At 40.8% G+C, this 26,376-nt stretch overlaps 1 protein-coding gene across 4 annotated transcripts in view; it reads right to left on the reverse strand.

Moving 5' to 3' along the window:
* Positions 1 to 11,155: 11,155 nt before the first annotated feature.
* The window catches only part of FRMD4B (FERM domain containing 4B), a 360,856-nt gene continuing 345,635 nt past the window's right edge, over positions 11,156 to 26,376 (reverse strand). For all 4 annotated transcript variants that reach the window (XM_033210405.1, XM_033210403.1, XM_033210404.1 and 1 more), the window contains 4 exons: positions 23,746 to 23,865; positions 22,053 to 22,864; positions 17,670 to 17,802; positions 11,156 to 13,135 (listed from right to left, as the gene is read on the reverse strand). In XM_033210405.1, coding sequence (XP_033066296.1) covers positions 13,015 to 13,135; positions 17,670 to 17,802; positions 22,053 to 22,864; positions 23,746 to 23,865 — 1,186 coding nt within the window. In that variant the 3' untranslated portion in view covers positions 11,156 to 13,014. The remainder of the gene's footprint in view (positions 13,136 to 17,669; positions 17,803 to 22,052; positions 22,865 to 23,745; positions 23,866 to 26,376) is intronic.

Below are 26,376 nucleotides of genomic sequence, written 5' to 3' on the forward strand. Positions count from 1 at the left end.
GTAGGACGCACTATGGAAAGCATGCCTGATTTTTTTGTTAGTTAGTTTGTTTTTCTGAGATTGAGTTTCACTCTTGTTGCCCAGGCTGGAGTGCAGTGGTGTGATCTCTGCTCACTACAACCTCTGCCTCCTGGGTTCAAGCCATTCGCCTGCCTCAGCCTTCCAAGTAGCTGGGATTACAGGCATGTGCCACCACACCTGACTAATTTTGTATTTTTAGTAGAGATGGGGTTTCCCCATGTTGGTCAGGCTGGTCTCGAACTCCCGACCTCAGGTGATCTGTCCACCTCGGCCTTCCATAGTGCTGGGATTACAGGCATGAGCCATCACACCCGGCCCATGCCTAAATGTTTTAAACTACGGAAGGAAAGCTGATCTTTGTCAGTTAAATCTCTGGATTATGCAGACTGACCACTGTGTTATTACATATAACATGGTGAAAAACACTATTATATATGGCTTATTGATAGCTCCACCTCAGTAATGTAACTAAGCCTTAGAGAGTCTGTTAACCACAAAGGCAGGATTTGATGTCAGGTCAAAAATCAGATCCAACTATGACTTTGTGGTTGATGGTTCAGAGAATGCTCTACAACAAAGGGAAGGGAGAATGCAGTAAGACGATATCGTTCTAACATTTAATTCAGGGAAAATGTCATCGCCAGCACAGCTTCACATTAACTGGGCATTTTAAATTTGTATCTGCTCACCTGGCAAATCTAAATACAGCACTGGTAAAATTATACCCTGGAATAGAAAAATCTGTAGCCTGAGTCACATGATGAAGGAGAGGTATGTGTGAGAGAGAAGGGGGAAAGAATGAGCTTTAGAATCATTCTGATTTGGGCTTGAGTTCTACTTGATCATGCGACCTTGGGCAGTGTGTGTGAGCAGTTCCTCCACGCTTCCTTTCTCCCTCCCATCTGTAAAACGGGTGTCTGTTTTACAGATGGGAGACAGATGCCTCCTCTGGTTATTTAAGATGAAGGGTTAACTCAGTGCAGTGCAATTCTGAGTCATATTGGAGTCTGAAGCCAAAAGTGATACTGAGCTCATATTTATATAAAATTTTGACTTTTTTCGATTTTATTTATTTTATTTATTTTTAAGACAAGATCTGGCTCTATCACCCAGGCTGGAGTGCAGTGGCATGATTTCGGCTGACTGTAGCCTCAACCTCTCAGGCTCAAGTGATCTTCCCACCAGCATCCTGAGTAGCTGGGATCATATGCGTACATTACCATGCCCAGCTAAATTTTGTGTTTTTTTGTAGAGACGGGTTTTCACCATGTTGCCCAGGCTGATCTCAAACTCCTAGACTCAAGCAATTCACTCACCTCAGCCTCCCAAAGTGCTGGGATTACAGGTGTGAGCTACTGTGCTGGGTTAACATTTTTTTAATCATGGGAAAAAAAAATTGCATGAAGTTGGATTTTTTCAAAAGATTGCATTGAAATATTATTTATCTTGTCAACCAGGTTTTTGGGTGCACTCTTAAAATTTGCACGTGAGCAGGTACCTCACTCATTTAACCCTAAGCCTGGCCTTAGCACTCAATGACTGTTAAGCATTATTAATATTTAATGTTTGTATATAATTTAATTAATATTTAAATTAAGCAATGTTAAATGTTATTAACCCTCTTGTATTCCATTTCTTTGTAGTATCCCATTAGAAACAATAAGGACAACAACACTTATAAGGGCTCACTTGGTCCCAGGCACTGTGCTAAGCTCCTGAAGTGCATCATTTTATTGAATCCTTAAAATTCTATGAGATTGTTACAATTATTTCCATTTTACAAAAAGTGGTATTTTAAAAAATTTAAGCTACTTCCCCGAGAAGAAATAACTAGTAAATGGAGTTGTTGGGCATTAGAAATTAAGTTTTGTTTGTTTTTTTCTGCAGGTGTTGAATTGAAGTGTGAATTCACTCAGCAACTCCTGTCTGCATTAACCCAGACAGGCCTCTAGATGTCCTCATTGACCAAGCTCCAGAATACTAGGCCAGAGAAAACTATTTTTAGAAAAGGTTTTCTCTTGGCCGGGCGCGGTGGCTCAAGCCTGTAATCCCAGCACTTTGGGAGGCCGAGGCGGGCGGATCACGAGGTCAGGAGATCGAGACCCTCCTGGCTAACACGGTGAAACCTCGTCTCTACTAAAAATACAAAAAACTAGCCGGGCGCGGTGGCGGGCGCCTGTAGTCCCAGCTACTCGGAGGCTGAGGCGGGAGAATGGCGGGAACCCGGGAGGCGGAGCTTGCAGTGAGCCGAGATCGCGCCACTGCACTCCAGCCTGGGCGACACAGCGAGACTCCGTCTCAAAAAAAAAAAAAAAAAAGAAAAGATTTTCTCAAATACTTGTGTAACATGGGAGTGCATATTTATGAGAAGTATAGCAGCGTTGAGTGTCCATGTGAGATGGTGATCATGACTCTAAAATAAAATGAATCCGCTTGCTTATGTGATTTTCTCTGTGAATATTCAGCTCCTTGGCTACAGGTTGATTGGTGGATTTTGACATAGTTCTAAAGGACTGAGATTTTGATTGGCTGGCTGCAAATAGATTTGATTTGATGGATGGATGGATTCTTAACCAGTGTTATGTAGATATGATGGAACCTAAATGTTTGTTTTAAGAACCTTTAAAACTGTGCCCGGTTAGCCAAAATTGTAACACATTTCTAAGTAAACAAAGACAAAGAAGAAAGAAAAGGTTTTCTCAGGCGTGTTCTTCCAGGGGAGTTTCTATATATTCTGTGCATGATTACAAACCACACTGGGCCTATCCTAGAAGATTTTCAGTCTGAAGAAAGGCTCTGGGATTGAGCAGGGCCAACTTCTCTGTGGATGGGAAGGATATGACACCGATTTGCTCAGCCTACAATCAAGGGTTTGGGGTTTCTCAAACATCTATTATTGTCCTACTTGCTTCTGAGCAGGGGGCTGGCAAGCAGGTTTCCCAGGTGTCTTGTATCTACAGGACATGTCCTCTTTTAATTATTTTGCTTGGTGTCCTATATGGATTTTTTTCCAGGATGCCTTAAATGTCCTATATTCAGCTTTTTAAAAAATTAAATTACAAAAATTTGGTGGTTAGAGCTATTTTTCAAATTTAACTGGCCTCCTGTATTTGCATTTGTTAAATCTGACCATCCTACTGGTTGGCTTGTTTGCATTCGTATGAACATAGAAAAGGTAGGGACCTGTCTTTGAGGCAGCAGCAGGGCTGTCCTAGGACAAGCCGCAAGTGCTTGTCCTAGTCCTGACCATGCAGAAGAGCTGTAGCTGAACTGTTAGGAAAATGCCTTGATCAGCCTGATTCCTCAGGTGAGACCTGCATGCAACCTCCCTGAACAATGAACTCCAGAGTGGAACAAATTCATGCTTTACAAAGTTTCTGTTTTATACATTTGTGAATTGGGATCCAGGCCTGGGTACCTTCTAGCTATGTAACTTGGGCAAACTACTTAACCTTGCTGAGCTTCTGTTTGGAATTAATAATTACAAACTTGCTGTGAGGATTTAATTAAAAAAAGTGGCGGGCATGGTGGCTCAAGCCTGTAATTGCAGCACTTTGGGAGTCTGAGGTGGGAGGATCACTTAAGGCCGGGAGTTTGAGACAAACCTGGCCAACGTGATGAGACCCCGTCAATACTAAAAATACAAAAATTAGCCAGGTATCGTGGTGCATGCCTGTAATCCCAGTTACTCAGGAGGCTGAGGTGGGAGAATCACTCAAACCCAGGAGGCAGAGGTTGTGGTGAGCCGAGATCCTGCCATTGCACTCCAGCCTAGGCAACAGAGCAAGCCTCCGTCTCAAAAAAATAAATAAATAAAAATAAAAATAAACAAATAAGAAAAAAAGTGTTCCCAGTACCTACAACAGTGCCTGAGACATGAATCAGCCCTCAACGATGAGTTAGTTTAGTGCTGTCATTTCAGTGTTTAAACTAAGGCAGTGCACATCCTCCAAACATTATCTTAATATTCAACAACATCTTCTGCCTTTTCTCCCTCAGAAAATAGTTTATATTATGAATACATTCTCGAGACTTGATGTTATGCTGAGCTGGTTACGTGCCTTATCTTGTTCAGCCCACACAATGTCCTCGTGAGATATGTACTAGAGAGGAAACTGAGGCCCAGGGAGGTCAGGAAACTTCCCATAGTTCATATAACCAGCCAGTACCAAGGCCAGGAAATATTCAAAGCACAGCAGTCTGTCTCCAGGTCTGCATGACTTCAAAACCTACACATTTAACCACTACTTTATAAAGACGGGGGTGTCTGCTTAGACACCCACTATCAAGTCCCTGGAAGGCTTCTTCTATGATAATTGAAGGGTTCTGGAAATGCCCTTCGCAGTACTGGACAGTCAGTATTCTTTCTTTTTTTCTTTTTTCTTTTTTTTAAGATGGAATCTTGCTCTGTTGCCCAGGCTGGAGTGCAGTGGCGCGATCTCGGCTCACTGCAAGCTCCGCCTCCTAGATTCATGCCATTCTCCTGCCTCAGCCTCCCAAGTAGCTGGGACTACAGGCATCCAACACCATGCCCAGCTAATTTTGTGTATTTTTTCTTTTTTTTTTAGTAGAGACGGGGTTTCACCGTGTTAGCCAGGATGCTCTCGATCTCCTGACCTCGTAATCCACCCATCTCGGCCTCCCAAAGTGCTGGGATCACAGGCTTGAGCCACTGTGCCTGACCGATTGTCAGTATCTTGATGAGATCTTTCTCATCATTGCTTTCCAATCCTTAATCTTCTCTTTTTTCTTTTTGGAGACAGGGTTTTACTTTGTCACTGAGGCTGGAGTACAATGGTGTGATCATAGCTCACTGTAACCTTGAACCCCTGGTCTCTAGTGATCCTCCCATCTCAACCTCCAGAGTAGTTTAGACTACAGGGGCATGCCACCACACCCAACTCCTTTTCATTATTTTGTAGAGACAGGACCTTGCTATAGTGCCCAGGCTGGTCTCAAACTCCTGGCCTCAAGTGATCTTCCTGCCTTGGCCTCCCAAAGTGTTGGAATTACAGGCTTGGGCCACTGTACCCAGCCCTGATCTTCTTATGAGGCCATTTTCTTCTGAAAATGAGGAGGGTCACATAGAGAATGGTTTCTCTGGTGAAGTTCTGTGTGTGTTGGGAAGAAGAGGCCAGCTGCTGTGATGATCGTCTAGTTAACCACATCTCATGTCTTCCAAGTACGTTTCTTAAACAAACACCACTGCTCCTTTCCTCCAGCCTGTTTGCACAGGTAATTCCAGCCCAGTCAGTGTTAATGGGCCCCACATCAGGAATATCTTCAAGCCATGCCCTGATCAGGAGTGTTGCAATTGAATAGCTTGAAAATCCATGAGATGCAGGCTACCCTAGACCGTTTTTTCTCCCCCTGGTTATTTTCACCCTGCTGATCTGATTTCCAACCTTCGCTTTGACCTTCCCTCTTTCTTCCTCCTCAGGCCCACTTCGGTTGTTTCTTCCCTTCCCTTTTCATTTTCATTGATTTCCATTTAAGAGAGGTGGTTGTTGAGCAACTGCTTGTTTTGTTTTGTTTTGTTTTGTTTTTGAGATGGGGATTTGCTCTGTCACTCAGGCTGGAGTGCAGAGGCATGATCATGGCTTACTGCATCCCTGACCTCTTAGGCTCAAATGATCTCCCAATTCAGCCTCCCAAATAGCTGAAACTACAGGTGTGCATCACATACCTGCCTCAGTTTTTATTTTTTTCCATAGAGGGGGTCTCACTATGTGGATGGGCCTGGGCTCAAACTTCTGGGCTCAAGCAATTCTCCTACCTTGGCCTCCCCAAGTGCTGGGATTACAGGCATGAGCCACTGCACCTGGTGAACAATTCCATTTTTATAATGTCATGGTTAATAAAGAACATGATGGCCAGGTGTGATGGCTCATGCCTGTAATCCCAGCACTTTGGGAGGCTGAGGTGGGCAGATCACAAAGTCAGGAGTTTGAGACCAGCCTGGCCAACATGGTGAAACCCCATCTCTACCAAAAATACAAAAATTAGCTGGGCATGGTGGCGGGGGCCTGTAACCCCAGCTACTAGGGAGGCTGAGGCAGAAGAATTGCTTGAACCCGGGAGGCAGAAGTTGCATTGAGCAGAGATTGTGCCATTGCACTCCAGCCTGGGCAACAGAGCAAGACTCTGTTTCAATAAAATAAAATAAAATAAATAAACTAAAGTAACATGAGATGTGGAGTCAAACAGACGTAGGTTTGAATTTTAGCTTTACCACTTACTTACTGTTTGGCCATGTAACCAAAGGAATATTAAACTTTCTGAACCTCCCTCTTCATATCCTCATCTGGGGATAAGACCATTTTTCTTGCACAGTTGTAGGGAGAATGAGATGGTAATGTATGCCTGTAACCCACTGTTTATGGTGAGAGGCCAAAAATGGCAGCTTGCTTTCTTCTTACCTTGACAGATTTCTTTAATCTTGGCATAATCTATCTTCACATTCTTTTAGTTTCTAAAACTGGCCAAGCTTATCCTGGCTTTACAGCCTTGGTGAATGTTATATGTCATTCCCTTAAACCCTAGAGAACTTCTATTCTGTTTGCTTAATTGTATCTTCTCTTACCAATCCTCAAGTCTAAGTTTAAACATCACTTTTCTGAAGGGGCCCATTGTGTCCCTCCAATGTCAGCTATAGCTTCCACCCCTCTCACCACGCTTGGCTTTCATAGGATTGCCATGTTAGCTTACTGAGAGAGGTTACTTCTTTTTCTCCCCTATTGGCCTGTAAGCTTCAGGAAAGCAGGGCCCATTGTGTCCCCACTGACTAGTACAGTGACTGACTACCACATAGTTGGTATCCTAATATTTGTTGGACACATGGTTTTTCTTTTTTTTTTCTTTTGAGACAGAGTCTCACTCTGTCACTGGGGCTGGAGTGCAGTGGCATAATCTTGGCTCACCGCAAACTCTGCCTCCTGGGTTCAAGTGATTCTCCTGCCTCAGCCTCCCGAGTAGCTGGGATTACAGGTGCATGCCACTGCGCCCGCCTAATTTTTGTATTTTTAGTAGAGATGGGGTTTCACCATGTTGGCCAGGCTAGTCTTGAACTCCTGACCTCAAGTGATCCACCCACCTTGGCCTCCCAAAGTGCTGGAATTACAGGCATGAGCCACCACACCTAGGTACAGTATATTTAATGATCCTCGTTCCCTCCAAATCATTAGGAGAAGCCAAAACATATTTCCAGATGCCCCACAAGGTGTGGTACAGTCCCAGTTGAAAAATCATGGAACTTTTAAACCTTGGGTACTTCACATGAATATTATAACCATTCAAGAAGAGAAAATTACATGAAACTCGGAAGCTAGGTGAACTCCCATCCCCCTCCTAGTCCCAGCACACTATTCTTGCCAAGGCTTCTGATACTCAAAAGCAAAAGGAAATAGAATGTGTTTGTGTCTGTTTTAATGTTAAGAAGAGCAATCAGTTAGGTATTGCCAAAATGGATCTTTCGCATACTTCCTATTTTCTTTTGCAGAGGTGACAGATTCTCCCTGAATCATCAAAGGCAGAAAAGGATGAAAGTGGTGTAAAGACACTCTGATGGTGGGCTCAGATTCCAATCTGAGATTAATCTCAGATGCACTCCTTCCAAAGAGAAACCGGGTGAAGCCCACAGGTCCATACATCTGATAGGGCTGAATTTTGAGAGGGCTTCTCAAGGGCATTGGAGAAGAGCATTTCATAATTCCCATTATCACACTGCCCCTGAACAATTCAAAATGGGGAAGGATCAATACATACTTACAGTGCCACTGATCAATACTTAGTTCATTATGGTTATCTGTGATTTTAACAAGTATATTCACTAGTATAAGACATTTTATTGACTAGAAAACAATTTAAGAAATGTAATTGATCCACTAGAAATAAATAATGTACTTGATCCACTAGCAATCAATAATTCAGTCCAGTGGACAACACCTGATACTGGGTAGTTTCCTAGGTAAGGGTTATTTTGACCTGTGCTTGGATTTAGGCCTGACTTAGCCCTTCTGCCACTAGTAAATGAAAGAAAATTATGACTGTTATCTTTAAGAAGTAACAATGAGCAAGAAGAACTGGGCTTAGCATGTATTCATTCAATTTTCATTAATCCATTTAAAAAGTTATGTTGGCTACTTTCACTCTTCCTATGGAGAGTTGTTCCTGGATAGCATTCATGGAATGAGGAATTCGTAGTTTAGTATTTGGAGTTTGCCAACTCAGGATTTACTTCCGGCTTTTCTCCTAATAGTGGTAAATTACATGACCTTTCTAATTCTCAGATTCTCTCTCTGTAAAATGGAGATTAGCTAGCACTATATACCCCATTAGGCTATTGTGGGGATTAAATGAGAAAATACATATATATTTTCTCATTTAATGGTGAGCACTTTTGCACACCAGCCTGGAGTACATTGAACTAGAATTGGTGAGCACTTTTGCACACCAGCCTGGAGTACATTGAACTAGAATTCAACAAATGCCAACTTGTTTTTGCAGCAGGACATACTTTCTTTTTTCTACTCCAAAGTGGCACAAGGATGGGGGTGGAAGGGATGCAGAGTAGTAGAAAAGACCCAGGGAGGTCCAGGGGAGGGGCACATGAAAAGACAGAAACAGGCTGGGCATGGTGGCTCACACATGTAATCCCAGCACTCTGGGAGGCCGAGGAGGGCAGATCAGTTGAGGTCAGGAGTTCAACACCAGCATGGCCAACATGGTGAAAACCCATCTCTACCAAAAATACAAGTTAGCCATGTATGGTGGTGTTCACCTGTAATCTCAGCTACTCGGGAGGCTGAGGCAGGAGAATTGCTTGAACCCGGGAGGCAGAGGTTGTAGTGAGCTGAGATCGCATCACTGCTCTCCAGCCTTTGCCACAGAACAAGACTCCATCTTAAAAACAACAAAAAAAGAAGAACAAGAAGAAAAGAAAAGAGAGAAACAGGATGTAAGAGGCTCACTAAACTTTTGAGCTGAAAAAGGGAGTTAAGTTTTTCATTACTTTCTGGGCTTTGTGTACATGTCAAAAGATTTTCTCTTTGGAAATGGACTGTGTCTCCATGCCCTGTGAGATAACAGAAGACAACTATTGGCTTGTCTTGACAAGCATGGATGAAGCACCACCCTTGACATAACACCAAGTCAGTGCTTAGTAAAGGGTGGTCTGTAACGTGGGGCAAGGTAAGTACAGAAATTGAGAGATGGTGTTTAGAAACTTTGATTGCAACTTGACAGAGTAGTTTTATGTCTGTTGAATCTAATAATAAATAGGGATGTGTATGTTTTTTCAATTGTCTAATTTATTTTTTTCTGAATTAGCTTTTCTCCTCTAGTAATTTGCTTTTATTTTACAAAACTACAGGTACACAATGGATTGGAAATTTTAAAAATTGGTCTTTCACTACTGATAGTTTGAGAATCACTACTCTAGGAAATAACCTAAACTTGCCTATTGTACTGAAGAAAGTCATTCTTCCAGTTCTGGAAGCTCTTTAAGGACTCACATTTGTGGAAACTCTTTAGTCTGAGCCTTTGTTCCTAAGAACAGACCAAACTAATAGTTTAAAACAATTCTGGAATCTTTATTTCTTATAATATTTAAGTTTTTGTGAATACAAGGAAGAATTTTGAAAAATTTTCTCAAATATTGAAAAATAGGCAAATATCAAGGAAGGTGAGGCAATTTTAAAAATCCACCTCGCTAAATAAACATACATCTTTATGAGATAGATCAGTATGTCTTGATACAGAGGCCTAAGATATATTAGGCAAAAAACAAAACAAACAAACAAAAAAACTAAGTTGTAAAACTGTACTTGTAATATGCTGGACTTTTAAAAAATTGCTATATGCGGCCGGGCGCGGTGGCTCAAGCCTGTAATCCCAGCACTTTGGGAGGCCGAGACGGGCGGATCGCGAGGTCAGGAGATCGAGACCATCCTGGCTAACACGGTGAAACCCCGTCTCTACTAAAAAATACACAAAACTAGCCGGGCGACGTGGCGGGCGCCTGTAGTCCCAGCTACTCGGGAGGCGGAGGCAGGAGAATGGCATAAACCCGGGAGGCGGAGCTTACAGTGAGCTGAGATCCGGCCACTGCACTCCAGCCCCGGTGACAGAGTGAGACTCTGTCTCAAAAAAAAAAAAAAAAAAAAATTGCTATATGCATAGAAAAAAATCCAAACAAATATACAGTAAATTATCATATCTGAGAGTTAGGCTAATGGGCACGATTATGTTTTTGTTATGTACTATTTTGGTTTTGCATTTCAAATTTTTACCATGAGTATATGGTATTTTGTAATAAAAAAGAGGAAACTTACATGTTGAATAATGTACTTTTGTCACTTTTTGGCTTTTAATAAATAACGACGTAGTTTAATTGGTTTAACACCAATGTGGTTGAGAAATGTTTTTCAAAAGAGACGAACAAATCCATGCAATAGGATTGCTGAGCTTCCATTTCTTTCTTCCTTTTTTTTTTTTCCCTCTTGAGACAATGTCTGGCTCTATTGCCCGGGCTGGAATGCAGTGACACGATCCTGGCTCGCTGCAACCTCCGCCTCCTGGGCTCAAGCCATCCTCACAGCTCAGTCTCCCAAGTAGCTGAGATTACAGGCACACATCAACATGACTGGCTAATATTTGTATTTTCATAGAGACAGGGTTTCACCATGTTGCCCAGGCTGGTCTTGAACTCTTGAGCTCAAGCAATCCTCCCACCTTGGCCTCCCAAAGTGCTGGGATTACAGGTGTAAGCCACCATGCCTGGCCCTGAGCTTCCATTTCTATACCTTCTTTTCCTCTTTGGGAGCCAAGTGATACTTGCCCTTTCAAGGCATACTTGCAATTGTAATCATACCATTTCCGGAACAGAAAAATGTTATTTTATGCAAGATACATGTATGGAAATATTAAGGTCTCCCTATATTTCATTTCCACTCCCTTCTCTGCATTATGTAGGATTAAAGGATGTCAGAGAACTAATTTCTTGAATTTAGAAGACCTTTTTGCCAGTCTGTGAAATGAGTATAAATTACCTGCTACAAATAAACAACATTCCCAAGATGAAAAAACCTAAAAATTCTCATCAGTCATCCTCAGTGAGACAAACTACTGTATTTCATCAATTCTAAGGCAACTTTATTGTAAGACACAGCATTATTTTTAATGTACTATTAAGAAAAAACTGCCAATTCAAGCAGAATGTGCCGTCAATCAAAAGATGAACCCTGTTTTCAAATGTAAATATTTAAAAATGTACAACCTGGAATAAAATATGGTAATACTATAACTAAAAATCCGAAATCTTGCCCAGTATGATAACTCGAAGTAGAGCACTGCGACCTGCTTCACATGAAGCCCTGACAAAAATGGAAGAATACGTAAACATTTTCAGTAGCACACCTTTCGTTTATTGACCTATGTAAAAAAATAATAGGTCTTGAAAAGTCAGAACAATAAAAGAATATGCAAAAGGGTTATTTCTGTTTCTAGAAGGCTATACAAATATGCAAAAAAGGAATAAGTTATTTTTTTGCTTGTTTTTCCAAAATTTTCCCCCAAACTTCATTTCTAATTATACAAATGACTAAGGACCAGTTTAACAAATTATTTTTATGTATATATTACATGCTTTGGAATATTGATAGAAAATGTTCCAAAAAAGTTGTTCAGAAACTTTTCTATTCACAATATGAACAAGAAACTTGTATAAAAGAGGGGGGAAAGGAGCACCTTTTATGGAATTTTGAAACAAAGATGACAAAAAAGATCAAACGGGAATATGGCAATAATTTGCTTTAAAAAACAAACAAACAAAACCGTACAATAAACCATAGCTAATTAGTTCTTCCAAGGAAAGTATGAGGTAGTTTTAGCCTCATAATTAAATCCACTGCAGCTTGGAGTTTTTTGTCGTTGTTGCTGTTGTTTTTTAATGTTAACCTTGTTTTTATCACTTGGTGACTTGGAACTACTTGTGGAATCCAGACTTGTTTAATTTTCTAACGTTCACCATTTTAAGGCACGCAATTCATCTAAAACGACGTGGCTTTTTTTTTTTTTTTCTGTTGTTTTGGATGCCTTCTGTATCATCTTAAAATAATTTTTCAAATTGATAATTATAAAAACTTTCCATATTAAGTCTGCCACTTCATATGACAGTCGAGTTGGAGAATTACCAGCCAGAACAATAGCTCATCATGCAATTAGTGGAGAAAGGAAAAAGGAGCTCAATGATATTGTACCTTAGAACATTCTCCAAGCAGACTTTGTCAATTATTCAGTGGGCTGCTTCATTTTCCCCAATCTGCTACCATAAATTATATTACAGGATGCTATGGTAATAAGTTTTTCCAGAACCCATTTTATGGTACTTATGAAAAACATCGCTCTTTATAATATCCTAAAAAACATTTACACTCATTCAGAACTTCATGAAAATCCAGCTTCAAGTAATTTTCCAATACTGTCTAAATTGTCCATGTCTGTGTAGAAAGAGCATGTTATTCTTTGTCAGCTCGCAAATTCAAACTCTGATGTGAGCAATGACTCTGGAGCTTCTGGTTCCCCTTCTCTCATCCTGCTGAATTGTGCTCTGAGATTTCCCGTCTTTATTGCCATGGGACATCCTGAACGCCCTTTCATGGTTTTGAGGTTTGCCTTTAACATCTCTTATTCCCTTAAAAAGTGCTTGCTATTGATGAAGGCTTCACACTGAGTCCTCTCTTGACAGGACTTCAACATGTGGGCAGACCCTGCAGTTAGGTTAGTGCCTAGAGTTTGAAAGGCCAAATCCTCCTTCAGGGGCTTTGTGGGGCTTCGTGTGTGATTCACTGATTCACTTCCAGGGCAACTAAGTCTTCTCTTCAACCTTTGATGTCTTTAGGTTTCTAAAACGAACATCCTCTCAGAAGACGAATACGATTTGCAAGGCACACTAGTGTGAGAACGCAGTGCTTGGTCAAGAGGTCCAACTGCAGTTCAGACTAATGTTCCAGGCTTTGAATCTTCATGCCAAAAGAGTCTCTGCTCACTACTCTCCAGGCTGTCTTCCAGCCGGTTTCCATCTGTACCATCCAGTTGACTGATTTCTGTGTATTGTCTATTAAAGAAAACCAGAAAAGTTACTACTTGTGGCCATATTTTTGTCCCCACAGCACAAAGACTACTACATTTAAAGAAGTTAGTAGGAAGCACTGTTAAGAAAAATTTCCCAAAATGTAGAGATAAGGCAAAGTAGAAGGATGATTGCATGTTCTTTCAATGTCAAACTGGAGCATTGTTTAATAGGCCCATAAAAAGGATTATTTAATTCTCTGGAAAGACATACCTTTGTTTAACTTGTATTTACCATTGATCAGGACCCAGATTGTATTAAGTTACATGTTAACTTGTAGGTTTTTGTCTCAAAGCAATACAAATAACTTGTCTAGTAAAAAAGATTATGGTTACAGTTTTATTGCCCTATAGGACATTAACTGGTTTTGTATCTCATTTAGTAGTCTTTTCCAACATTCTCTCTTTCAGTGTCTTGAATTCTCTTTGAACCAGCTTTATCATTCTGCTAGTTCACTTATCAATGAGTTCAATAAATATTTGGCCCATGTTCATTTTTATTTGTGTGACAGTTATATTTTTAACTTTTTAAAAGTATATTGTGACAATCACATTTTAAGTATTCTTCAAATTAAGGGAATATGCTAGATGCTTTCCTCAGGGACAAAATAATACATTCAGAAGGTGGCAGGGGCATGTAGGGACATACATGATATCCCTAGGGCTTATGGGTCAGGCATAATTGGAAGTGACCCAGGAAACAGCATCACATTTAAAAATCATAGGCATATTTAGATGGCAATTCCAAGTGAGAGCATCCTATCATACAAACCATTCTGATAAGCAAAACCACATTACTGTCACGGTAGGTTAAGAGAGATTAGATAGTTAGTTGATTGCTTTTTGCTTTTACATTCCAAAGTATTTTAGTAAAGGTGATTTTTTTTTTTAAAGTCTTTGGAAGAAGAGCTTTGGAAATAAAGGTTTTTAGTGTTTTCATGTAACATAAAAAACAAAGGCAGATTTCATATTTTCACACATCAGTCAGTGCAAGCAAAACTCCTGCTATGCAAGAAGCAACACACAGATTAGAGGTACTGTACTTACTACAGCTGGCTACACTTAGCAAAAGAGAATTTACAACTGATCTCATTTCTGGAGACACAACCATTCTTGGGGATAGAAGCCCTTGGTTTTGCCTAGTAATAGAGTTAGATAGGAAAGGGGAAAGGGAATGGAAAATAGGAGGTGAAAGAAAAAAAGTTATTTGGAAATACAGTTTGCAGCAGTAGAGCCAAGAATTTCACTGTATTATGTACTAGGTAGCTTCAACATTTCTACTTTGGAAAGTTTATGCTAATGACAATTATGCCAACTGTACTAGAAAAAAAAATTTATTGGTAAAAATTAGTACTTTTCTATAATTTTAAGACTTGGATACTCTAGGGCAAAGGAACTTTAAATAATATACACTTGATTTTAAAAAACAACAAAACACTAATATATTGCTATGCATTTCAAATCTTCGGCTTAAGGGAAAAATCTAGTTTTTCATTTTTATCTTAAAACCTAATTCCCTCTTATTTTAAAAATCATGTTTTCATAAAAACAATTTACAGAATTTTAGAACAAATTTCTAAAGCTTTATGGATGATTGTTACTACCCTTGCCTTGTTAATAGGTTAAGTTAAATTGATCAGACTGTACCCTAAAAAGAATCCTAAATAAACAAATGGATGGGAATAAGCACTTCCATATCTCTGTGGCCATAAGAGCAAAGTGGCAAATCTTTCTGGAAAACAAGAGCTTTAAAAAATACACTTTTCAATTTAATCCACTAACTCTAGTTATTGGAATGTATCCTATGAAAATAATCTGGGATTCAGACACATATTTTGGACAAAGATGTTAACAGCTGCAATACTGGGCTGAGCGCCATGGTTCACTCCTGTAATCCTAGCACTTTGGGAGGCCGAGGTGGGCAGATCACGAGGTCAGGAGTTTGAGACCAGCCTGGCCAACATGGCAAAACCCCGTCTCTATTAAAAATACAAAAATTAGCCAGATATGGTGGTACGCTCCTGTAATCTCAGCTACTTGGGAGGCTCAGGCAGGAGAATCACTTGAATCTGGGTGGCAGAGGTTGCAGTGAGCCGAGATCACACCACTGTACTCCAACCTGGGCAACACAACAAGGCTCCATCTTGGGAAAGAAAAAAAGTAAAAAATAGCTGCAGTACCTTAATAAGAAAAAGAAAGAAAAATCTAAAAGCCTCTCAAAAAAAAAAAAAACTTCAAAAAATGAGGAGCTGCTAAGTAAATTAGGGTTCATTTGAGGGGAATATCATATTGGTCATATAAAATAAGGTTTAAAGAGTTTTAAAACACAAGGGAACATGGTTATGTTATGATGTTAAGTTTTCTAAAACATGGAAATGTAGAATTTCATGTACAATGTAAGATATAAAACTGTATGTACAATATCATTCCATGTTAAATGGACAGAGAAAAATGGCGAAAATATGCCAAAATGTTAAGAGCTGCTATCTCTGGATGGTAGAATTATGGCTAATTTATTTCCTACTTATTTATCTCTTTATTATAAAATTTCCACCATGAGCTCATATATGCACACGCATACACAAACACACAATAGGGATTTTTAAATAGCTTCTAATTTCCTGTATGTTATGCCCCCTCTGATCCCCTATCAAGCCATCTTGGGCTGTCTGATATATATGAGCAGACTTTGTAAAAACAGATTTTCTCTAAAAATGCTTAACACTCCCTGAGTCCAATGACAGTAGTGTTAAGGATATTAGAACTGCGTAATGCACTAAAAACTGTATTATCATTTCTGAGTCAACAAAAAGGCAAGTAAAATTACACAAACATGAAAATAATTTGCAAATATATTATTAAAAAACGGTTAGAACTAAACTGAAAAGGTTCGGCTCAAATTTTAGGCCAGTCATGTTGGTTCTTGCTCCTAACTCATTTTCAAACATTATTTACAGAAGTCCAAGCTATTTGACATCTTCTGAAGTATATTTTCATTAAAATTCTATTTTGAGTATACCCTTTGTTTAGCTGAGACAATTGGCTTAATATTTCAAGCCAAGAAAAACTCCCACTGAATGTGGAGAAAAAAAAAAAATAAGGCATTTGGGGCTGAATATTTCCAATTTGCTTGTAACAGTGAGTGCCTTGATAAGAAACTGCTTAATTCTCAAATTTGCCAGCATAGAAACCTTTATAAGTTGTAGTCTGTATAAGTCTTCTGTGCCTGAAGCAATATGACTTAAAGAAATCAAAATTACACATTCTAAAAAAACAGAAAATGCCCTACTTCGTGGTACCATGGGTGTGGATTATCTTTTGTGGGAAAGTAAAAGAGATAAATGACCTCTTCAAACTTAATTCCTGTGTATAACAAGAACTTTTTAAAAAGTAATTCAATGCCGGGCGCGGTGGCTCAAGCCTGTAATCCCAGCACTTTGGGAGGCTGAGACGGGCGGATCACGAGGTCAGGAGATCGAGACCATCCTGGCTAACACGGTGAAACCCCGTCTCTACTAAAAATACAAAAACTAGCCGGGCGAGGTGGCGGGTGCCTGTAGTCCCAGCTACTCGGGAGGCTGAGGCAGGAGAATGGCGTAAACCCGGGAGGCGGAGCTTGCAGTGAGCTGAGATCTGGCCACTGCACTCCAGTCCGGGCAACAGAGCGAGACTCCACCTCAAAAAAAATAAAAAATAAAAAAAAATAAAAAGTAATTCAGAGTCTGCAATTTTTTAAAAAAATCAATTTTAACAAATTGCTCTTGTACATTTCCTCTAATGTTTACAAAGAACTACTTTTACAGACAAACAGGACAGCTGGCTGTGTCTGTTGCTTCATAACAAACATAGGATCAGACAAAAAAGGCAGCAAATGTTTGAAATCCAGCCTACCAACTGTCTAAGGAACCTTGGTATTAACAGCCTTTCCTGAAGTAGAGATATTTTTCCTGCAAGGTTTCAAAGGAGACTTAAATGGATTTATCACTAACAGGATTTCAAGTACAATAATTTTTTTAAAAAAGCTTCAGACTCAGAATTCAATGTACACACTAAAGAACGGCGTTAGATGAGGGGTTAGCAAACTTTTTCTTAAAGGCCAGATATTTTTGGCTTTGGTGTCTGTGCAAGTAGTTCTTTGTAAACATTAGAGGAAATATACAAGAATTCAATGTAATACTGAAGAACAGGGTCAAATTTGAATGAGTTAGATTAGGGGTTAGCAAACTTTTTCTTAAAGGCCAGACACTTTTTGGCTGTGGTGGCCAGATATTTTTGGCTTTGGTGCAACTACTGAGCTCTGCCCTCATAGTGCAAAAACAGCCATAGAGAACATGTAAGTGAATGAGTGTGGCTATTCTCCAATGAAACTTTATTTACCAAAACAGGTGGCAGCTGGATTTGGCCCACAGGCCATAGTTTGCCAACCCCTGAACTAGATTATATGACATTTGTAAATTAGGATCCTTTAATTCTTTTGAACTGGAACAGGCTCCTAGGATTTTCAAGCACCGCCTCCTCACCTGCTTGGAGAGGGTAAAGGATTATAGACACTGCCATAGCAGCTGGTGTAAGAAGAATGTGCTGGAGTCTCATAATCCGATAGCCCTATGGTTAACTGGGTCCTCCAGTTCCCAGAAGCATTTGTCGAAGACACTGGAAATAAAAATGGAAAAAGATAAAATTAATGGAAATATTAAAAGTGAAAAATTGTTAAGGTCATTCAGATGAACACTGCAATCAGCTTTGTCAGAGTAGAGATTTAAGAGGGTTTGAAGTAACAGAGTTCCTATTCCAATTTAGTGAATTCCTGGCTATGTGACCTTAGGCAAGTAGTTTATCCTCTTTAAGCCTCAGTTTCCTCATCTATAGAGTAGGGATAATAACATTAATATATTCTGTATGGGTATGATGCCAGGATTAAAGTAATTATGAAAATCTTTAGCACTATACTGATACAGAGTAAGCACTCAATAAATGATAACTATTAATATTATTATTGAGAATGAGATTAATTGAAAGATAAATTTGTCAATTCAAAAAATAATTTAGGTTGGGGTCAGGCACAGTGGCTCAAGCCTGTAATCCCAGCACTTTGGCAGGCCAAGGCGGGAGGACCACTTGAAGCTAAGAGTTCGAGACCAGCCTGGCCAATATGGTGAAACCCTGTCTCTACCAAAAAATACAAAAATTAGCCAGGCATGGTGGTGCGTGCCTATAATCCCAGCGACTCAGGAGACTGAGACAGGAGAATTGCTTGAGCCCAGGAAGTAGAAGTTGCAGTGAACCAAGATCACGCCACTGTACTCCAGCCTTGGTAACAGAGTGAGACTCTGTCTCAAAATAAAAAAATAAATAAACATAATAAAAATAATTTTAGGTCAGGCTCAGTGGCAAAAGCCTGTAATCCCAACACTTTGGGAAGTCAAGTCAAAGAAGTCAAGGGGGGATCGCTTGAGCCCCTGAGTTCAAGGCCAGCCTCAGCAACATGGCAAAACCCCATCTCCGCAAAAGATACAACAATTAGCCTGGCATGGTGGTGCACACCTGTAGTCCCAGCTACTTGGGAAGCTGAGACGGGAGGATCACTCAAGCCTGGGAAGTCAAGGCTACAGTGAGCCATGTTTGCACCACTGCACTCCAGCCTGGGCCACCAAGCGAGATCCTATCCCCAAAAAGAAAATAATAATAATACATAAATAATTTTTTAAAAAACTGAAAAGACAAGCAAGAAAACAATTCTCATATATTGTGAGAACCTTCCCATTCATGCTATGGTGTTACAAAGGTGAGATGATGATTCTGGTTTGTCAGAGGCCTTGGAGGAAATGTGTTCCATAAGTTGACGTATTGAGACTTGACTATTCTTCAGCCAAAGACAACACTGGCCACTAGCAAGATCAAGGCTATTTTTTGTCTTAAAAAAGTGTGTGTGGGGGGCGTGGGGTCGGGGAGGCGAGGTGGTAACTAGCACAGGAAGGAATTCAGAAAGAAGGGATTTAGTTCTACAGAGGAACTGAACTGGAACAAGACAAGGGCATAATTTGGGAGCAAAGCCCAACAAATGCCTCATCACTGGGTGTTTGTTGTCCTCTCTATAAAACCAGTTCTGCTCCATGCCTAGGATGGACAAGGTAACCACAACGCCATGATGCTCGCCCAAGACTCAGAAACTAGCACTGCTCTTTTCCATCTCTTTTCCATTTCCTGTTTCTGGCTTCAGACCTACTTCTCTTCTCTCTCATCCCCACAAAGTGCCTGTGATCACTATGGGACAAACACATTTCAAAACTCATCTGTGGCCCTGGATGTCATGAGGTTTTGACTAACTGATGTAACACTCTCAGTTTGAGCTTCCAAGCCATTTCCGAACTGTAAATCAGAGGCTCTGAGCCTTGGTGGTTAAGATGTCAGAGCTAGCGGGCTGGGTGTGATGGCTCACGGTTGTAATCCCAGCACTTTGGGACGCTGAGGTGGAAAGATCACTTGCGGCTAGGGGTTGGAGACCAGCCTGGGAAACAGAGCCCAGTCTCTACAAAAAAAAAATATAATCAGCCAGGCATGGTGGTGCGTACTTGTAGTCCTAGCTACTTGGGAGGCTGAGGCGGGAGGATCTTGAGCCAAGGAGTTTGAGACTGAGTGAGCTATAATGGTGTCACTTCACTCCAACGTGGTTGACAGACTGAGACTCTGCCTCTTTAAAAAAGAAAAAAAAAAAAAAGCTGAGCTAGGATAGAATCCCCACCCCACCACTTAGTAGCTTCTGGACTTGGGTTATTTAAACTCTGTAGCCAGAGTTGCCTAAGTGGCAAAATTAGGATAGTAACAATAAGCATAACAATAGCAATCACTATATAGAACTGTTGCATACACTAAATAGGAGACTGCACGTAATGTGCTGAATGTGCGTGGCATCTAGTAAGCTGCCAACAAATAGTAGTTGTCATTACTAAAACTGAGTCCACCGAGAGAGCCTTCAGGTGGCTGGAAGGGACTACAAAGCCAGGACTAATCTAGCAAATAACTGGAAATTTATCTCTCCATGAGAATGACGCCTGCCTGTTGTAATACATTTCTGCAGTTATAAAGTGGAGACAGAAATGAGGGGAATTCCAGAAGGGATTTCTGGGAGTACTGATTCCATCCCTGTAGTTCTTTAAAGAGTGATGCCTTTTGGTCTGTGGGGCCACATCTTGCTGCTGTCAGCAAGGCTCACACCAGGTCTGAAACAGGAAGCTTCACTTCCATCTCACCTTTACTAAGCTAACAGTTAGGAATGTTGAGGTTCCTCAGTTACACCTGCTTCCCCTGGGCGCCACCCCAGTCCCGTGCTGCAGTGACCGTCCACACGCATCTCAGCCCTCCTTGCTTGGTTTTTCCCTTGTAGTACTCTGCCCATCCTGCCCAGGTTTGACCTGTGAAAGTTTCTCACATCTTGAACTTTAAGAGGAAGAAAGGTGTTTTCTAGGTCAGAGCCATAAATAAGAAATAATTACAGAAGCCCTTTCATATGTTAGATGTGGTAATAGATGGGACAGCCCTAGTGGAAGTCCAAAGTCCTGCACAAATAGGAGAAAACTTGAACCCAAATAGCAATCTCCATGGAAACGCCTCTTGTCAACAAGTATATGAAACTTTTACAGGTGTAGTTTTCACTTGACTATTATGCAATGACTCAGGAATCCTTATACTATGTCTCACTAAGGTGTCATGCTAATAAGAGAGAAGACGAGACTCATGACCTATAGGTTTTCTGGCAGTTTGAGAATTTCTCCGAGGTTTAAATCATTTCTCAGAGTTTTAAAATTGCTTAATTTTTAAACATTCTTCTGGCTGCTGACTCTGAGTTCATCGTGACCAGGAACTAGTTCAACACTGGGCCCTCCACATTTTGAACGTGCCTGCTCATTTGCTGAATAAATAAAACCACACACAGAGCCTCCCCTATCTTCTCTTTCTCTACTTAAAGTACCTAGCACAACTGGGAGTAGGCAGGAAGTCCTCCACAAATGTTAGCAGAGTTAGGGGCCAAAGTCAATATCAAGGGTAAAAAGGAAACATCTCTAAAAAAAATTATCTTTGAAAATCCCTTAAGTCAACCGTAACATAGGTATATATGAATACTGAATTACAGTATGCATGGCCAGGCACTGTGGCTATTGCATGTAATCCCAACACTTTGGAAGGCCAAGGCAGGAGGGTTGCTTGAGGCCAGGAGTTTGAGACCAGACTGGGCAACGTAGCAAGACCAGACCTAAGCCCTGTTTCTACCAAAAAAAAAAAAAAAAGCAAATGACTTAGAACAGTGCTTAGTCAATGCCAGGTCCTGTCGGGATTTTTATGAGCCTTATGCAGGCACCTGAGCATTCAAAACAGTCCTTAGATGATTGAATCTTGGTGGTGAACAATAATGGATGTATAATTCTAATGTTTTCTGCTTACCTGAGGGTTTATTCTTTAAAAATATCAAACCTCAATGACGTGAACACATTTAAGAGATGAACCTGTCAATGTAAATCCCAAAAAGATAAAGCAAGTGAAACCCCTAACACATTCCAGCTTGGGCAACAGAGCAAGACTCTGTCTCAAAAACAACAACAACAACAACAACAAAAGACCTAACACCGGGCAGTACAGAGAGTACGTGCTCAATCAATATTTGCTGGATTTGAATCTACAATTTGCTTCATTAGACTCACGTGAACTCATTAGACTCATGAGTTCTTTGGAGAGCTGGAAAGAACTGTTTTTAAGTTGGAAATTCTTATTGTGGGGTTCCACCACTGAATGGTTGCCACTCTTTTGACCTTGAGTACTGGTCTCATGATCCGTGAAGTGGTTCTGGGTGGGCAGGAAACATGATGTAAATAAAATCCAGGTGTCGCGTGTTTTTACAGTATTCTCACCTGAAGAATAGGAGGATGCACGACTGCTTGGAGAACAAGGTACTTGCAGCCCCGCAAACCCCAGGCATCTCTGTGATCCCCTGTCTGAGTCAAAGCTGGTCTGCAGGCTGTGCCCCTGATCCTTCTGCCCAGTGGCCCGCTGGTACCAGCCACGCAAGTGCTCGGCGACTAAGGCCTTGTGGATATTTTTGGTGATGTGCTCCGATTTTGTGGCAGCCTTTCTTGGCAGCCGGAGAGTTGCATATGGGTTATGGGGTACCCGGTCGACCTCATCTTCGTGAAAGGATCTGCTGTAGTCCCTCTGGTGCTCATATCCATAGTGGGCTGAGGACCGGTAGGAAGGGTTGACGCTATACTGTCCCTCGGTGTCATTCTCATAGACATAACCACCACTGTAATAAAAGTCACACTCTGCATAGGGCGTGTACCCGGCAATGTAGTAACTGGAAGACGGTGGCTCCTGACTCTTTGAGTAGACACCATTCCTCAAACTATCCTTTTGTGCTAGGTTGGGCATGCTTCCTGAATTTGAAGTAGAAACATTCTGTTTCTTTGACCTCCTCCGACCCCTGGTGCGAGTGTCCAGGGTCTGGGTGGTGTAATAGGGGCCTGTAACTGGTGTCACACAGCAATACTCTGTGCTTGACTGGCTTGTATAAGAAGACCCATCATCGAGGATTTCTGTGCTGCTGCTTCTTTGGGATTTGGAGAGGGAGAAAAATGGCTTATCACTGTCCATCTCGGAGAGCAGGTGGGACTGGGACTCCAGGCTTCCACTCCGCTGGCGGCAGTGCTGAGATGAAGATTCGGGTCTGAAAGAGGAGAAAGGCAAATTTGTCAATACCAAGAAGAAAAGGAGGACCCAAATAGGAAAAAAGAATAACATGCTGAATGACTGACCAGCTCGTGAATTACAATAGGACTTTGAAGGTTGCCAAAGCTGACGGCACAACAGAACCCATTTGTTCACTAAATCTATTGACTCACACGTAAATTCATTACCATAGTCAAAATGAGAAAAGAACCAGGTTCTGTTAGTTGCACAAGCAAAATCCTTCCTTGAGGGTAGGGAAAGACATAGACTGAGGATGCACAGCTTGCATCAGAGCCCGGAAAAAACAAAAACAAAACCAAAAAAAACCCAACGTGTCTTTGGAGGGTCCTGTCTTCCTAGAGGATATGAAGATATGGTACATTCAAGTGGAGGTCGGGGTGTCTGCGCTGAGTCATGGCACTGCTATTTCCCAGCTGTATGAGCTCAGGGCAGATATTTAACCTCTCTGAATCTTGCTTACTCCTTTGTAAGATGATGATGAAAACAATATCTAATATCTACCTCACAAAAGGCTTGCTGTAGGGACTAAATAATCCAGTGCATATAAAACATTTAGCACAGCACTCACAAACATTTCCAAATGGTGCTATTGTTACTAACTTCATCCTCACCATTGAATAATGAATGGTAATACGTGACTGGGGAAATTAAGGTACTAAAAATCTAATGTATATTTGAACAAGTCAAATACATTTTCTTTGCCAACATATTTGAAACCATAAGTTAGCAGAAAATGTAAAACCATAAAACAAGGTCCTGCTATAGAAAGTCACTTGAAATGATTAAAAAACACAACAAAGACAGAACCTCAAAGCAAAAATCAACACAGCTAAAGCAATGAGAATGAAGCTCTCTTACTCCAAGTGGCTGCTGCTGTAGGCGTTTCGGGTAAGAACTGGCGTGGTGGGCATGCTTCGTCCTCCCTGGGGCCGCCTCTCCAGAGTTTTGTAAGGGCTGCTGTGTGTCGACAGCATTTCTCTGTGATGATAAAAAGAATTCAGGAAATGATGAGTCTCTCAGCATCTCTGGCAAACTTGTCATAAGCAGATAGGAAATTTACTAGAAGCCCAAGGAAAGGGAAAATAAGGAGAAAGATAGGAAGGGCGTCTTTGTGGTTCACTAAACCACCAGGACACTTCCTGCTCTGTTCTAGATGAGTTTTAGGGGAAGCATATATGGTCTGAGTCACAAATATGTAGGGAAAGAAGGACTTTTAATAAAGAGTACAATGAATAAAAAGACTCAAAGCAACTAGAGCTGTTTATGTAGGCACCTGAACATTCAAAACAGTCCTTAGATGATCAAATCTTGGTAGTGAACAGGGATGGATGTATAATTCAGTTCACTCCTTTTTTGTAAACAGTCTAGATTACTAAATAGTTATTGGCCTAGTGGGCCAGATGGTGTCTATAGCGACTACTCAACTCTGCCCTTGCAGTGCAAAAGCAGCCATGGATAATATGTAAGAGAATGGGTGTGGCCGTGTTCCAAGAAAATGACCTATGGATGCTAAATTTCATATCATTTTTACATGTCATAAAATGTTGCTTTTGATCCCCCCACCACCAGCTACCTAAAAATATAAAAACCATTCTTAACTCATGGGCTACACAAAAACAGCAGGATGGATTTGGCCACTGGGCTGTTGTTTGCTGGTCCCTGGAATAAGAGCAACATCCTTAAATCACTATGTCTACTTCCCAGCACAGTGACAACACAATTTGAAGTTAATTTTTTCTTTTGAGAGGGAGTCTCGCTCTATCCCCCAGGCTGGAGTGCAGTGGCGTGATCTCAGCTCACCGCAAGCTCTGCCCCCCGGGTTCATGCCATTCTCCTGCCTCAGCCTCCTGAGTAGCTGGGACTACAGGCACCCGCCACCACACTTGGCTAATTTTTCTGTATTTTTAGTTGAGACAGGGATTCACCATGTTAGCCAGGATGGAAGTTAATTTTTTTTAACTAAAAATAATTTTGATCAAATTTTACTTACTACAAAAGCAAGTCTAAGTTCATTAGAGAAAACTTTAAAAATAGATTAAAAAAAACAGATAAAAAGAAAAATTTAAATGTCTATAATCTTTTTTTAGATGGAGTCTCACTCTGTCACCCAGGCCTGAGGAGAGTGGCACGATCTTGGTTCACTGCAACCTCCGGCTCCTGGGTTCAAGTGATCCTCCCACCTCAGCCTCCCAAGTAGTTGGAATTACAGGTGTGCACCACCATGCCTGGCTAATCTTTTGTTTGTTTGTTTGTTTGTTTTTGTATTTTTAGTACAGACGGGGTTTCACCATGTTGACCAGGCTGTTTTTGAACTGCTGACCTCAAGTAATCTGCCCCCCGCAGCCTCCCAAAGTGCTGGGATTACAGGCGCTCTGAGCCACCGCCTATATAATCTGATACCTTATATATAGCCAGTCAACACTAAATGTTTACAGATTATTTTTCCTAAGCACATAAACTTATAAGCATGTATCTATATATAAACGTACGTATTTATTTTTTAACAAGAAAACATGAGATTTACTATATATTCTTTTTCAACACTCATTTTTTAAAAAGTTAAGTTGTATCTAACATTTTATGTTGCTTAATATTTGTCTACAGTGTTATTTTAATGACTGCATAGCATTTTATTGTATGGATTTACCATAATTTGTTTAAATAATCCACTAGTTGAACACGTACTTTGTTTTCAATTTGCCATTAGTGTAGCAAGGTTATAATGAGCATCCTACATGTAGTCAGTCGATTCGGTAGTAAAATTCCTAAGTGAAATTGCTGGATCAAAGAGCAAGTCCATCGTAAGTGACTGGAGATGTGGGTATAATAATTTTTAAGACAATGATTCCCAGCTATAATTCTTCCTTTTGCTGAAATAGCTTTGTTTTCCCTAACATAAGAAGCTCACTTGTCTCATGTTATCCAACAGGACTTTCTGCAGTGATGAAAATGTCCTGTGTCTGTTCTGACCAATATGATAGCCACTAGCCACATGTGGCTGCTGAGCATTTGAATTGTGGCTAGCATGACTAAGGAACCAAATTTTAAATTTTATTTACTTTTAATTAAACTGGCTAGCACAGCTGTAGCTCCTTGGATCTCTTACCATTTCAGGCAAAAGTTCCTAAATGCTAATCCACAAACTGGGCTGATATGTGATAAAGTTTTCACTGGCCTTTAACAAATTAGAAATATAACAATGTGACCGGGTGCGGTGGCTCAAACCTGTAATCACAGCACTTTGGGAGGCCGACGTGGGTGGATCACAAGGTCAGGAGATCAAGACCATCCTGGCTAATACAGTGAAACATCGTCTCTACTAAAAATACAAAAAAATTAGCCGGACGTGGTGGCGGGTGCCTGTAGTCCCAGCTACTCAAGAGCCAGAGGCAGGAGAATGGCGTGAACCTGGGAGGCGGAGCTTGGAGTGAGCCGAGATCCCACCACTGCACTCCAGCCTGGGCGGCTGAGTGAGACTCCATCTCAAAA

Source organism: Trachypithecus francoisi, unplaced genomic scaffold (assembly GCF_009764315.1).
Source record: "Trachypithecus francoisi isolate TF-2019V2 unplaced genomic scaffold, Tfra_2.0 Lachesis_group0, whole genome shotgun sequence".
Lineage (NCBI taxonomy): Eukaryota > Metazoa > Chordata > Mammalia > Primates > Cercopithecidae > Trachypithecus > Trachypithecus francoisi.